General features: G+C 38.5%; 1 protein-coding gene across 3 annotated transcripts in view; it reads right to left on the bottom strand.

Moving 5' to 3' along the window:
* Positions 1–14,726, bottom strand: part of LOC145286129 (caspase-3-like) — a 95,391-nt gene that overhangs the window by 63,216 nt on the left and 17,449 nt on the right. For all 3 annotated transcript variants that reach the window (XM_080134836.1, XM_080134838.1, XM_080134837.1), the window contains exon 2: positions 10,924–11,268. In XM_080134836.1, the coding sequence (XP_079990962.1) occupies positions 10,924–11,255 (332 nt within the window). In that variant the 5' untranslated portion in view covers positions 11,256–11,268. The remainder of the gene's footprint in view (positions 1–10,923; positions 11,269–14,726) is intronic.

The following is a 14,726-nucleotide window of genomic DNA, read 5'->3' as shown; positions in this document are numbered from 1 at the left end:
CTCTCCAAAGCCCACAAGCTGAGGCCTCACCACTGGATATAGTTTAAGGTCATATCCAGGACCATCGACAAATGAAGAGCACTATAGGAGTACTAAATGTGATTGATGATGATAACTTATGTGATGGTTTAGAACAAGTATTTGTTGATGACTATGTTATTATCTGTAGAGAAGCATTCTCACAGTAAAGTGTTCCACAGAGGAGAAGAAGCTCTGTTTGCTGAAATTCCATGGGATGGGATGCTGAGTATATGAAGGGAAGCATTTTTTCCATTGTGGCAGCTTTATGAATTCTTGTTGTGACTATTTATAAATTTTCCTACTGTGTGTGTCTGTGGAGGGGGGGGGGTGACGCAGTTTATCTCAGCCTACAAGCAACCCACCCAGGCAAGTTAGGTACCAAAATGAAGCTTATAACTCAGCGGATGTTTTAGCAATATTTATATCTATGTTTGGTGTATGGAAATGCAAAAAAAAAAAAAAAAAAAAAAAAAAAATGCAATAAAATGCATGCAAAAATGCAAAAAAGTCACATTTTTAGTGCGTTCTCAATCCCTGTCTCTATATATCTATATACGTATATATCTGTGTCTATATGTGTCTGACAGAACTTTCTGTGTATCTATATGCTTATAATGTCCTATGTATCTATGTGTGTCTATATAACTTTCTGTGTATCTATATACCTATATATATCTATATATATGTGTCTATCTATATATCTAGGCTATATATCTGTGTCTATGTCTATATACTTTTCTGTGTATCTATATATCTATATGCCTATAATGTCCTATGTATGTGTGTGTCTATGTATGTCTGTCTATCTGTCCATGTCTAATATTCAATTTCATCAACATCATTTTATTCTATAGTATTATTGTTCCAGCGATCACTATGCCTAAAAGACGGAAAAGTTTGTTGGGTTGGAAAATGAATCAAGCTGTGAAATTTCAAGAGAGAACACAACAAATGTCTCCAGAGTAAAAAAAAAAAGGCTTGAGAGAAATTGGCAGGCCACAGTTGATGCGAGGTGACAGGAAGCACCACACACCAGGGATGTAAGACTGCAAGAGGATTGGAAGGCCACTGCTAATGCAAGGCGAGTCACTACACACCAGGAGTTTATGGCGTGATCAGGACAGAAGACAGACAGCTGATCGGCGAATGCACCAGAGAAAACAACTAGGCCTTGCTTACAATAAAGCACGTGCTGCTGAAAAAATCCTCTCTGGAGACCAATTGGTTTCCTACTCCAGTGTTGGATCTCTCATCACTGAAGACGGCGCAGCCTCCCCAATAGCCACAGTATGCCTAAGTTGTTATGCGATTAAATGGAAAAATGAAACAAGAGGCATGTGTTGTAAGAACGGAAAGGTTGCCCCACCCACATTCCCTGATCATCCTGATCCATTGAAACAGCTTTGGGAAGGAAATCACCTCACTCTGCATACTTCCTCAAGTACATTAGGCAGATAAACAATTCCCTAGCAATGGCCTGTCTTAAAGTTGATCACCCACAAGGACCACCTGGACACCATGGATGGCAATAACAGTTACCATACAAGGAAAGGTATCCATACTAATGGGGGGGACTGACAAGAACCCAGGTTTGCCCAGCTTTATGTTATGGATGCTGATCATGCTCAAAAAGAGAATGAAGTAAGGCTAGCTACTGTAACCCTTCCACCATCAGCTACTGTCCATGAAAAGCAGATTCTCCAGAACGTCATTGATATTCTCCAGCAGCATCTGAGAGACTGGAACCCTTATGTCCATGACTTTATGGTCAGATCCTCCGCCAAGAGAATCTACAACAATTAAATCTGGTGCTGGATGAAAGAAAACGACCCACTCGAGAGCACTCAAGGAGATACAACCCAGGACTGATGAGCGACGAGACAGTAGAAATACTGTTGTTGTTTCTTTCATGTAAATAAAAATTGTGTAAATACACTGTGCTTACTCGCTTTTCTTTCACAATATGCAGCCATCTGGCTGTAACGGAGATATTTGTGTCTTACAAGGAGGAACTGGAGATTGGAGTTTAGTTAAGCACCAGAACAGGGCTGTAGAAATAAGACTATCCTCAACTAGATTTCAAAGTCAACTTGAGAATAAGGGTTAATGAGTGTACGGTAGTCAATGGGACACTATTGTAGTAATTGTTAGTCATGTAAATTTGGTAAATTGGATTACTTAAGGGGATGGCTCATCAAGAATCTGTTTACATTGGACTTGAAGAAAATCAGCTGGAAAGCAGGCAAACAGAACACAGATGAGCAGTTCTAAGGAAGAAGCTTTGTTCATGGAATCCATGTTTAAGTTTAGGTACAGATAAAGAGTGAGGGAAATTATTGATAGTGATTTCAACAAGATGGCTGGTTTTCCGTGAAAGTTTGGCAAGGGGGGGATTATAGATAGGAGCTCAGATGAGTACTTGCCATGAAAATAACGATAGAGCAGAGACAGGTTTGGCTCTTTTACAGGTAGAGAATTGCATCAGCAGTGAGATATCTACTGGAACGGGAAAATGATCCGACCTCCCCCGATATAGCAGCAGTAATCTATTTAAGGGCGTATCTGACTCTTTTCAACTCCATAATCGAGGATCCCTAAACTTTCTTTCCCTTTTAGATGAATACCACTAATCCATGTGTGACATATTGTTGCCACATCTAGGCTGGTGCACCAAACACAATACTTTCTATTTAGGACAAAGTGCAAAACAGAATTTCTCCCCTAATATATTCTACATTGTATAACGATGACCCGATACCTGCAGCATTCCCACCGTTACAACCACACCGGGCACACCGGGTGTCCTTAACCTCATCGGATTCCAACCGATGTGGCAGGCGTTCTCTCGATCATACATTGTCTTGTTACAAGTTGACCTGTTGATCGTCCTTACCCACTGTGTTTTCATGGTGGGGTACTTTGCCTCTCGATCGAATCATCTCCTACCCTGTGTAGGTAGTCTCCAGGTACATCAATCACTCCACTGATCCTTGCGGCTTGCTGCAAAATGAAGAGTCCTCACCACAAACAAACAGAACTCCAGTTTATAACAATAACAAACTATTTATTGTTTTCATTACTTCATGACAGCTACTGTCTAATTTGAGGTGAAACGATGTAAGACCAGACCAGTAAAGTCACAGATTTCCCATTAACACAGGTTAGTTAACATCATAACATCAGGCCATGAGGGCTCCCAAATCGGGAGCGCTTGACAAGCCCAGCCGTTCAGCTTGCTGGCTACGACTCAACTCTTTTTTTAATCCTTTTTCTAAATCCAACTCCTTTTTCCCCAACCTCTCCTTCAGAGAGTGGTTACAAACCCCTTTCTTTCTTCCTCTTAGAGCTTACCCTTCGTCTTGTCCACTCAGCACCTCTCTCCCCCTCCTTTTTATCTTATTAATTTGTACTGAGGTTTTTACTTATTATCAAATTAGGAGTGATTAGTCATTCCAAGTCGAACAATGCCTGGTGGCGACCCCTACCCTTGACCCCCATTCTAAGTTGTCAGCCTTAATCAGCTAAGGGTCTGGATCTCTTCAGATCTCTCAACAGAGGTTTTAAAAACAACTTTTCATATTAACAGATATATATATATATAACGACAATGAGATAAAAACAATTATTCTTTGATTTTTTTCTCTTTTCTTGTCAAAATCTCAGACATTTCTGCCCTGTCCCAATCAGACATCAACACCCTCTCTTCTGCCCTCTCTTTCTCTATTTGACAACAAGACTATCTGGTGTCGCCTGGGGTCTTGCCATATCCGCCCCCTCTCTTCCTTTATCCCGTCTGGTCAAACACCCCTCTCACCGCAATATGCACCTCACTGCATGCATTCATGACACCAATTAGTGTCATATCTCTTCCATCCTTATGGAGGAAATGCAGCATTTGCAGCATTTTCACTCAGCCCTGTCAGAAAAACAAAGAAACAAAATACCCAGTATAGACCCCAAGTAAAAAGTTCAATTGCAACCTCAACACTTTCTAAGTCAGGGATTCTATATTCATCTACACATGCATCATGTTTTTCTCAGGGGTTAATTCCTCTTTCTTTTCACTCTACTAGTCCTTTTAAGGTGACTGCAAACTACGTACATGCAAAACAGTTTTCTCTTTATCTTCAGTTCTTCTTTATAACTGCAACTCATCCAACCATGTACATGCAAAACATGGGTTTCTTTCACTTTTTTTTTTTTCTTATTTACTTTCAGTCCATCTCCACGACTTAATCTATGTGCATGCAAAACATTTTTTTTCTTCCCTTTAACTACAACCCATCAGACCATGTGTATGCAGAACGTTTTTTTTTTTCATTTAAATTTTTTTTAATTTCAGTCCTTCTATACGACTTGGTCTATATGCATGCAAAACAATCTCTTTTTTTTTTTCTTTAGATTTTCATTTCAGTCCTAGTTCAACCATAATTTTGTTCGGTAACTGGGAAGGCTCAGCCCATCTTCAATCACCATTTGCTGTCCCAAAATAATGTGTCCTCAATTCGTTCTAGGCCTTTCTGCCTATTTAATTCTACTCTAAAATTGTTTGCTGGGGGATTATTTTTACACACATCCAATTTTTCAACCTATTTTTGTATTTTATTTTATTTATTTATTATTTTTTCACTCAATTCTTTACATGAATAGAAATAACTCACTTCCTCAGCTCATGCACACCTCTTGGCATTGGGGAAAATTTCCCAATGATATTTCATACTTCTACAATGTCAGAACCTTCTCAATGGACTGCATATCTCCCGCCAACCTGCAGAACACTTTTGCTTATTGCACAACCATCATCCGCTATCTCACCGAGCATCTCCATTACACCCCATTATTTCTTCACAGCAGTCCCAAATATAAAAACAACACAATGTGCCAGCCAAAGAAGGTGAACACCGTCCCTCCTAACTACCCTGGTGCAAAGAAACTAGGTCTCCACCACAGCCAATATCTTTCCCAAACCATACTTGCACAATGTCACACTTTCCTGTGTAGCCTTTACTAAACTCTATGATACCTAAACTTTTTGTACCTTCACTTGTCCCATAAGCATTCTCTCACTCGGAACAAGGCGCAGCATCCGCCCTGATGCCGTACCCAACATGCACCATTTTCATCCAGCGAAGTGAAGATCTTCCTCAACCGAGGCAATCCTACTCTTCACTCCCAGAATTTGTCCCAGCAGCGCCATTCTGGCCTGGGACCAAGGGTAACAACTGTTCCAACACTACACTCAACATATTCAATCCCCGTCCTGTGAAGGAGAAATCCTTCTCGACTGAAGCATTTTTAATTTTTTCCAAAACAGAATAATATCAGCAACGTTAGTTTCTGTAAGACATTCTACTTGACAGTTTAAATGCTTCAAAACTATTTACCATGCGATTGATTTCATTTTTTATGTAAATTCCCAGGCTAAATGATTTTTTTCTTTGACAGCCTAAATGTTTTAATGCCCAATTCCAACCAATTTACCACCTCACACCCTGTAAAAACTCTCAGGCCAAATGACTTGCTATTCGGCAGTTTAAATGCCTTAACATCACTTCCAACAATCTATTATTCACCTTTCATGAAAGTTTTCACACTAAATAATTTTCTATTCAACGCAGGTGAGAATGCTACACAACAATTACAGACGTTATCAATCCTGATCTAAAAATTTTTTCCTTTTCAAAAAAAAAAAAAAAAAAAAAAAAAAAAATAGTGCATTTCAATACAAATATTAAAATAGACGAAACAGTTCCCTTTATTTTTTTTCTTCTATCAAATCACGTTTCTATCAATTTTCATTTGTTCTATCCTTCAAGATTTAAGGTTCAAATTCCATGGTACACATGCTTTAGTTTCTCTCCTGTCTATCCCCATTGGTTTCTAATTCCTAGCACATCTGAGAGAGTGGTCCGTGGCACAGCCTGTCTATACCACGTGCGCACAAGGGCCCGACATGCACATGACAGCACCAACAGTTGCAACCCAGTCCATTATCAGATTGCTACCCGGTTAACTACTTCTGGTCTATCTGGTTCATTGCTCTTAGGCTGACAGGAACCTTGCTTCCCCTAATCTCAGTTTTTTTTTCCTTTAATTTTCATAAAATTCTCCAACCAAATGTTCCTTTATTTGACAGTCTAAATGTCTCACAACTAATCACAGGCAAATCATTACTTGAATTTATTTTTATGAGAGCTTCTATTCATTACAAAATCAGAACGGCATCGATACTGCCGGTTTCTATTTCTCTAAGGATCGGTATACTTCTCTCAATCCTTGTTTGGTTTCCTTTTTCACAACCATTCTTCAGGTTATCTCGGCATGAGCGTCTTTCTCTCTCACTTATTGACCATTCTATCTCATGGTGCATTATTATCAAGAGTTTTCCCGTTCATCCGTGGGTCACAGTGTCTGTCATGCACTGCGGATCGGGCGGAGAGATCACATATCTATTTTTGTATTCCCTCATGCCTTTTGTTCATGGCATCCCACGCAGACACAGCCAGTGTCTTGTTAAATCTACCGTCAAACTCCATATATTATACGCACAGTGCCTTCCGCACTTTTTCACGCACCCTCCGCGGAATTTACATAACATTTGGGACCATTCTCTTCGGCTTCCTCACCGCATTTCCATTACATTTCTTCATGTCTTTTTTTTTCTGGAACCTCACGCAAACATACCCTGTGTCTCGTTAATTCTTTGACCACTCAATTTTTCATGCCTTTACGACTAGTGCACATTTCACACTTCTCAACCTCAACTTTCTAGCTCATACTCAGTGCACTCTGCACTTTTTCACACACCCTCTGCAGGGTTTGCATAACATTTGGGACAATTCTCCGGCTTCCTCACCGCATTTTCCCTTGGATCTCAATTCGCCGCCCACACGACACCATCAACTATGGTTTCCCCAATCAACCGGTAACTTCGTGAAATTCCTTATTTATTTCTCACTATCTCTTGATGGTCTATGCCGATCTATAACGATAGACTACGATTTAAAATATACAACAAAATCACACATTTCGTTTTTTTTTGTTTTTTTTTACCATAAACCAATTCAATTTCAGAAACTACAAAAACGATTGCATTTTTTTCTTCTAAAACTGCCAACAATTTCTTTTCTTCACTCATCTCTACTTCGTCTTTTCTTTTTCTAAACCCGTTCGCCATATCTATCTATCTATCATATCTACCGCTCTCTCCATTCTGCTTATTTCTTTGCTTCATTCATTTCTAGTCTTTGTTTCTCTTTTTTTTTTCAATCGCACGGCCACTAAATTCCCCTTCATGTTAAGCCTGATTCAAGGATTGACTCTTCCCTCCCTACCTTCCTCTTTATCATATCTACTAAAATCTGTTTACTGCTATGCCTTTTAAGGGGACTTGCCTCTTTTTCTTTTTCTCATTTCTCTATCTCTCTGCCCCACTCTCTCTCTCTCGCTCGCTTGTACAACAACATATGCGCGTACGTACGGCGACATATCAACCCATTTCCTCTGTCTATATCCCCATATCTACTCCTGTGGATAGAACTATTTTTAGACTCATAATTCAGAAAAATACACATTTACACATTTCCTTCGAGGGGTGGGGAAGAAAATCAACAATACATTACATATTACAAATATGTCTCAACCAATACAACAAACTTAACCTATCCAGGTGACACTGAGACAGACAAAAGGAGAAAATGAACCGTCCTTACATTCCACCATCTGTCTTCGTCTTCATTTCATGTTCGAGATTTTTGTTGTTATTTTTCTTTTTGAGTTTGTTTCTTTTTCAATCTTTGCTTTGTGCATTTTTTACTTCATGATTATGATTATTTCTTTTTGTTCTTTTCGTCTTTTCTTTGCAAAGTCTAGCATTCTTTGTGTCTAGTCTTCAGCATTTTCTTTTGTTTTTGTTTTTTTGTTTTGTTGAAACAGCCCATATCTTCTCAGGATTTTATTCTGGCTTAATGGTACAATTTATATATGTGTTTGTGGTAACTCGCTCGTGGACATCTCATAGAGATGTGATATCCTGGTCACAGCACCATTCATAACGATGACCCGATACCTGCAGCATTCCCACCGTTACAACCACACCGGGTGTCCTTAACCTCATCGGATTCCCCTCGATGTGGCAGGTGTTCTCTCGATCGTACATTGTCTCGTTACAAGTTGGCTTGTTTTAAAAACAACCTTTCATATTAACAAATATATAACGACAATGAGATAAAAACAATTCTTTGTTTTTTTTCTCTTTTCTTGTCAAAATCACATAGACATTTCTGCCCTGTCCCAATCAAACATCAACACCCTCTCTTCTGCTCTCTCTTTCTCTATTTGGCAACAAGACTATTTGGTGTCACCCGGGGTCTTGCCATATCCGCCTCCTCTCTTCCTTTATCCCGTCTGGTCAAACACCCCTCTCACCACAATATGCACCTCGCTGCATGCATTCATGACACCAATTAGTGTCATATCTCTTCCATCCTTATGGGGGAAATGCAGCCATTGCAGCATTTCCACTCAGCCCTGTCAGAAAAACAAAGAAACAAAATACCCAGTATAAACCTTCTCTTTTCTTGTCAAAATCCCATAGACATTTCTGTTTGGAGTGAACAAAAACAAAAAAAAGCATTATTAGCAATTACATTATGCTAAATTAATTGGGTTTTTTTTTCTGCATTGATTAGAGTTTAATAAGTTTAAAATAAAATGAAGTCAGTGTTTGTACTGTTGGAAAGTTCCCATAAAGAGGAAAGTTTTCCTGCTTAGTTTATAAGGAATCGAATGCAACTCAAGTTTTTTTGTGTGGTACTATAAAAGTGCAATAGAATTACTGGTAGGTTGAGAGAGAATAACTGGCATGTAAGACAATGGAGATGGATGAGCAATGAGGCTCTCCCATCACACCTAAATTAAAATGAACCAGATTTGCACATGAACAAATAAATTTTCACAAAGGTGTCGGAAGGGTTGAGAGAATGTCACTAAACAAAGGTGAAATAGCATAATTGTGTGGCATAGGAGTACACAACAGCCAGCCAACCAACCAGAAAATAAAAATAACTACAAACAAGGAGATTTTCCTATAAAACAACCTCCAACACAAAAACAGCTCTAATTTATTGAAATAAAATTTAATTCTTATCCAAAATCATTTTTAAGCAAATAATGGGAATTCATAGGAATTACAACAAAAATCTAGTAAGTATTAATTATTGTTGAGTTACTTCCCTTTCTTTCTTGAAATTTTCTTTTCAAAATTATATGCGAGACATTCACTTCTTGGATACTCATCAAATTTGATTTTTTTATCTAAAAATAAAACTACTTGATCAATTTATGTGACTTTTGAAATATGATGCTTTCGGTTTGTCACAATATGTACATCATAAAGATTTTTCTTTATTTTTGTTTTTAATAAGGGGAAATTCTGGACAAAAATGAAAAATTCTAGTGTTAAAAATAAAAGTAAAATGTTTCTTCTTTTCAAAGAAAAAAAACAACAATGCATATAATTTAACATTATGATATTATGTGTTCTTTGTGCCTCTGCCTTGATAACTTTTGCCATTTAGCCCATGTGCAAATGATAAGATAGATGGGGTAGGGATGTGGCACAATGAGTTTAATTTATTATGGGGCGATTAATTTAAACAGCCAATCTTTTTACATGAATGCATGAAATACTGCTAAATATTATTTTACAACTGATTTAATTTGAAAGATTATGCGATGCTTCTACATTATTGGGACGAGATTTTGTAGTCAATAATAGAGTTTTCAGATAAAAAACAATGGTTTCAACCGATTTTTTTTGTCAATTCTAATAAGTTACAATGGTAGCTTCCAAATTATGCAGCCGGAATTACCTGAATACTAATGAATTATTAAAAAAAAAACAACATTAATTGTGATAGCAATTGAAAAGTTTCTGTCATTTTGTTTAAATCAAAACGGAAAATTACCTCCCTTTTGAACTCTCCTGTGTTTTATGATTGTTTTCTTCAAATTGTATTTTTTATATTCTTTAATAAATAATTTTCTACCTTATCGATTTTCTTAATTTTTTTTTATATAATCATCTTAAAACTACAAAGAATATGTAGATACCATTGTTTTCATGTGTAATTCAGTATTACGATTTCCAAAATCTCGTCCCAACGGTGAAGAAGGAAAGCATGCACTTTATGTTTTTAGATGCCTCAAAGTCAGTGGATTTCACAAGGGTTCGAGGTGAGCCAATGCATTTGACTGAATTGGCAGCTTCCTGGGGGTTGCTATCAGAACTTTCAAAGATTAAACCTCTTGGCTCACTTGTTGCGAATTGCAAAGGGATAGTGGTGGTTAAAACTCCTGTGGTTCTTATAGCTCTATATTCAAACTTGGACTATATTTTGTGGTTTATATTCCCATAGCAGTAAGACTAAGATAAGAGTATCAGCTTGATACTTTACAACCCAGGATCCAACCAAGGGATATATTCACAGCACAATAGTATCACAATTAATTACAACTTAACATTGACCCCAGGGCACACTCATAGGTAAGCATGAAGAGTCAACCATTGAAATGTTTCAGATGTACAATATCTTTCTGAAGAATTTGTTGCTTAGATGGTATACTCAAGAATTGGGCCATACTAGAGATGTGTAGAAGATGGAAAGTGTTTGCTGTTCGAGTGAAAAAAAATCTCTGGATAAGGTACAGAACCAACTTGGTTTTGGTTGCCATCTTGACATATTGATACATTGGTGTGAAAGGAGTTGTCGATAAATTTAGCAAGATCTTAAATGTTAAATAAGGAGTTGCATTCGTACAATATTAACAAAGACCAAAAAAAAAAAAGACCAAAAAAAAAAAACAAAGGCAAAAAAAGACAAAAAAAAACATGTAACTTACATGAAACTTTCCAAGCCAGCAAAACTTTTATATTTTTGTAGACTAGAATCAAGTGCGTGCATGTCATCTGTATCGCATCCTAATTGATGAGCAATATCATTTCGTCCAATCAATATTAAACATTCTATAAGAAAATCATATTTATCAGCACTGATAATCCTTCTTTCTTTCAAAGATTGTAGAAGATCAGTTATATCCATCTGTTCAATGGTTCCAACTGGGATATGTCCGAAGCACAAGAATTTTAATTGTTCAGTTTCGAGTTTTGTCATACCCTCTATCACTTTGAAGAGATCATCTCCAAAAGCGACTCTTTCAGCATCACTCTCCATCTTGTAATCTTAACTGAAATAAAAGAAAAAATAAAATAGACATATTATATGTTATATATCAAACTTCTCAAGAATCCAATATTCAAACTCCTCAACCATTCTCAAGCAACATGAGTTAGAACAAGTGCATCGATGTTGTCAAGTCTGCTGCAAAGAAAATAGGCTCCTATTACAAGGTTAGAAAAACTTCTCCCGTCAAACAGTATCCTATCTATATGAATAAATACAAAAGTTTTTACAATTAACACTTCTATTTTACCATCAAAAGAGCTGATTGTGATTTAAATAAATAATATAACATATTTTGAAATACTCTCATATATAGTATCAATAAACAACTTGGATGCCTAATTTTCATAATTATTTTTTGAACAGTTTATTTACTGTTTGATATTATTTGTTTGTAATTTTATTGTTCTATTTTTGCTCCATATAACAATAGTTTTGTTGATATGAATAATAATTAGAAGTATTTAATAAAAAAGGATAAATTACTAAAACATTTTGGTTCTTTTTCATTATTGTAGCAAAATTCAAAAATTGAAATACTGGATTTCAAGTGAAACCAATGGTATCTACTGAATTGTTGTGTTACAATAATGAAAATATCTAAAAATTATGAAAAAAAATAAGATAAAAATTAATTATTAATGAAAACAGTTTTTGAAGACAATTAGCAAAAATTAAGTTTTGCTAAATTGGCAAATGATTTTCAGTTTTCAGAAAATATTTATTTCCGTTTTCTTACAATTAGAACTGTCTGGTTTCTTTTTTTTTTTTCAAAACTCAATTTTCAATAATTGTCTTCAAAAACTATTACATGTAGTACTTACCAACAAAACAAACGCCCACGTGTTTGTGCCTTGTGTAGGCATGCGCGACAACAAAACTTGGGTTTTTATAAGTGGAAGTTCAATGGGGAAAGGAGTGGCTGGTTACTTTTAATGCATCTAAAACAAAGCTTCTATCTTTACATCATCAACGTTCTGATCCCCATCTGGCATCAATTAAAATGAATGTCTCTCGTCTTGGGGAGGCCTACAGTTTTGACAGGCTTCTGGGCTTGACCTTTACTCCTGATCTTAAATGGAATACGTACATAAAATCTGTTGCCAAGGCCGCTGGAAAAATGGTCGGATCCTTCTATCGATCCAGTAGATATCTCACTGCTGATGCAATTCTCTATCTATATAAGAGCCAGATATGTCCAAGGATGGAATACTGTTGCCACATATGGGCAGGAGCTGCTAGAAAAGACTTGTCCTGCCTTGATAGGGTTCAAAATAGACTTCGTGGCCTGGTGGGAGATGTCCTTTTATCTTCGCTGCAACATCTATCTCACAGAAGAGATGTTGCGAGTTTGTCTCTGCTTTATTGTTATTTTCATAGAAAGTGTTCGACTGAGCTTCAATCTATGGTCCCCCCCTCGCCAGACTTTCACAAGAAACACTAGACTAGCTGAAAACATTATCAATTGTCTTCCGTTTTCCTGCTTTCCAGCTGTCTATAATATGGTTGTCTTCAAGTCCAACGTGAACAAGTTTCTGATGAGCCGTTCCACTTAAGTTAACAAATTTACCGAACTTCCATTACTATCGATTACTATATTGTCCTTTTGACTACTCTACACTCTTTAACCCTTATCCTTGAGTGGCCTATCGGCCTTGATAAATGGTGACGCCTATGTAAAAAAAAAAAAAAAAAAGCGGAAGTCTCGAGGTTGTCAGGAATCTCCGGGCGCATGCGCAAGAGGAGGGATTGAGAGAGTGGTATAAAAGGCAGGTTCAGTGAGAAGGTTGTTGTTGTCATTGGACGTTACAGTGACGCGTGCGTTAGCAGTTGATTAAAAAGTTTTTTTTGTGTCAAGTCGTGCACCTCGGTGAAGGTCATATAAGTCGTGCACCTCGGTGAAGGTGAAGGTCATAAGCTATTTCGGCAATTTCGTTTTGTCTCTTTTCCTGGACAACTATGGCTGGGGCAAAATTTGATTTCAAACTGATACCCGAATTCGACGGATCTACTTCTGTTGTCGACTGGGTCGAAAAGGTTGAGCTGACCTGCAACCTCTGTGAAGTAAAGGGGGTGCATACCGTGATTCCCCTGAGATTGGCTGGAGGCGCCCTGAATGTGTCAGAAACTTTGTGCCGTGGAGAAGGCTGATGTTACCTCTATAAAAAATGCTTCATACAACGCATTTGCCATGGATCCCTGCACGGCCTACGAAACATTTGCCTCTAGGAAGCTCATGCCAGGAGAAACCGTGGACGTCTTCTTCGCGGAGCTGAAGAAACTTGCAGTTTTATTTGGCAATGGAGTGTCAGAGCAGACACTGGCGTATGCGTTTGTAGCGGCCTTCCCACCCATGTTAAGTAACTGTTGAGGGCTTCCACCAGCGTATCTGTAACGCCCATGAAACATTTGTTGGAACGCGCTTGAGCCATTATCAGAGATGAGGAGGACCTGAGGGAACCGGTTGTAATGATGGCGCAGGCAGCCAAGACTAATGCTGAAAAGAGTCCCAGTTTGAGACCCACGACCAATGGGAGATGTTTCTGCTGCGGCCAGCGAGGCCATTTTGCAAAAAGTTGTACTAACAAGGGGCGAGGGCACCCGCGCTGTTTCCAATGTGGTAGTTATGGACGTTTATCCTAAAATTGTGCGGGAAATGCATCAGGGGGCAGGACGTCAGTGCCGCCCTGTTCCCCGGACAAGATTTAGTTGAGGCGCAACCGACAATAAATGTGTACGTGGACCAAGTGCCTTGTTCAGCTCTTCTCGACTCCGGGTGCTCACACACCATCATGAGTGCCAAGTTGTGTCGAAACTGGACAAAGCAGAACATCAAAGTAACCACAATAGATGGCAATACGCAAGCTTGCTGTGGAGCCGGAACTGTCAAAATCCACACAGACTCTGGTGTGGCCGCAGACATTAATGTGCTGGTGATGCGAGGGGATTTGCTGGGATTCGATGTACTGTTGGGATATGATGCTATTAAAGCACTGGGGGGAGTTGTTATCGGAAGAGATGGGACTGTGCGGTTTTTGGACAGCCCAGTGTGTGTTGCAGTTCACATTGATTGGCCTGATTTTAAGGTGGACTACGACCATCACCAAAAAGCATGGACTGCATCGTGGAAGTGGACAGAAGGAAGGACGCCAACCGAACTCAAGAATCGCATTGCAGAGTACTCGATACCCGACAAGGCCCATAACGAATATGAGAAGGAGCTTCAGGCATGGATCCAGGATGGATGGCTGATCCCCTACCCCAACAAGCTGGGACCACCGAAGGGTCTGATTCCCTTAATAGCGGTAGTCCAGCATAACAAATCAAAAGTGTGTCCGGTGCTGGACTATCGTGAACTCAATAGATACACTGAGACGTACACTGCCGATGCTGACGTGTGCGCCAGCAAGCTGAGAGAATGGCGCCAGAAGGGCTCCAATGTGTCTATAGTAGACTTGCAGA

This window comes from Euprymna scolopes, chromosome 10 (assembly GCF_053919585.1).
Source record: "Euprymna scolopes isolate OS-2025 chromosome 10, ASM5391958v1, whole genome shotgun sequence".
NCBI classification, from domain to species: Eukaryota; Metazoa; Mollusca; class Cephalopoda; order Sepiida; family Sepiolidae; genus Euprymna; species Euprymna scolopes.
Note: the sequence above shows the minus strand (reverse complement) of the source record. Positions and strands in the feature narration are given on the sequence as shown.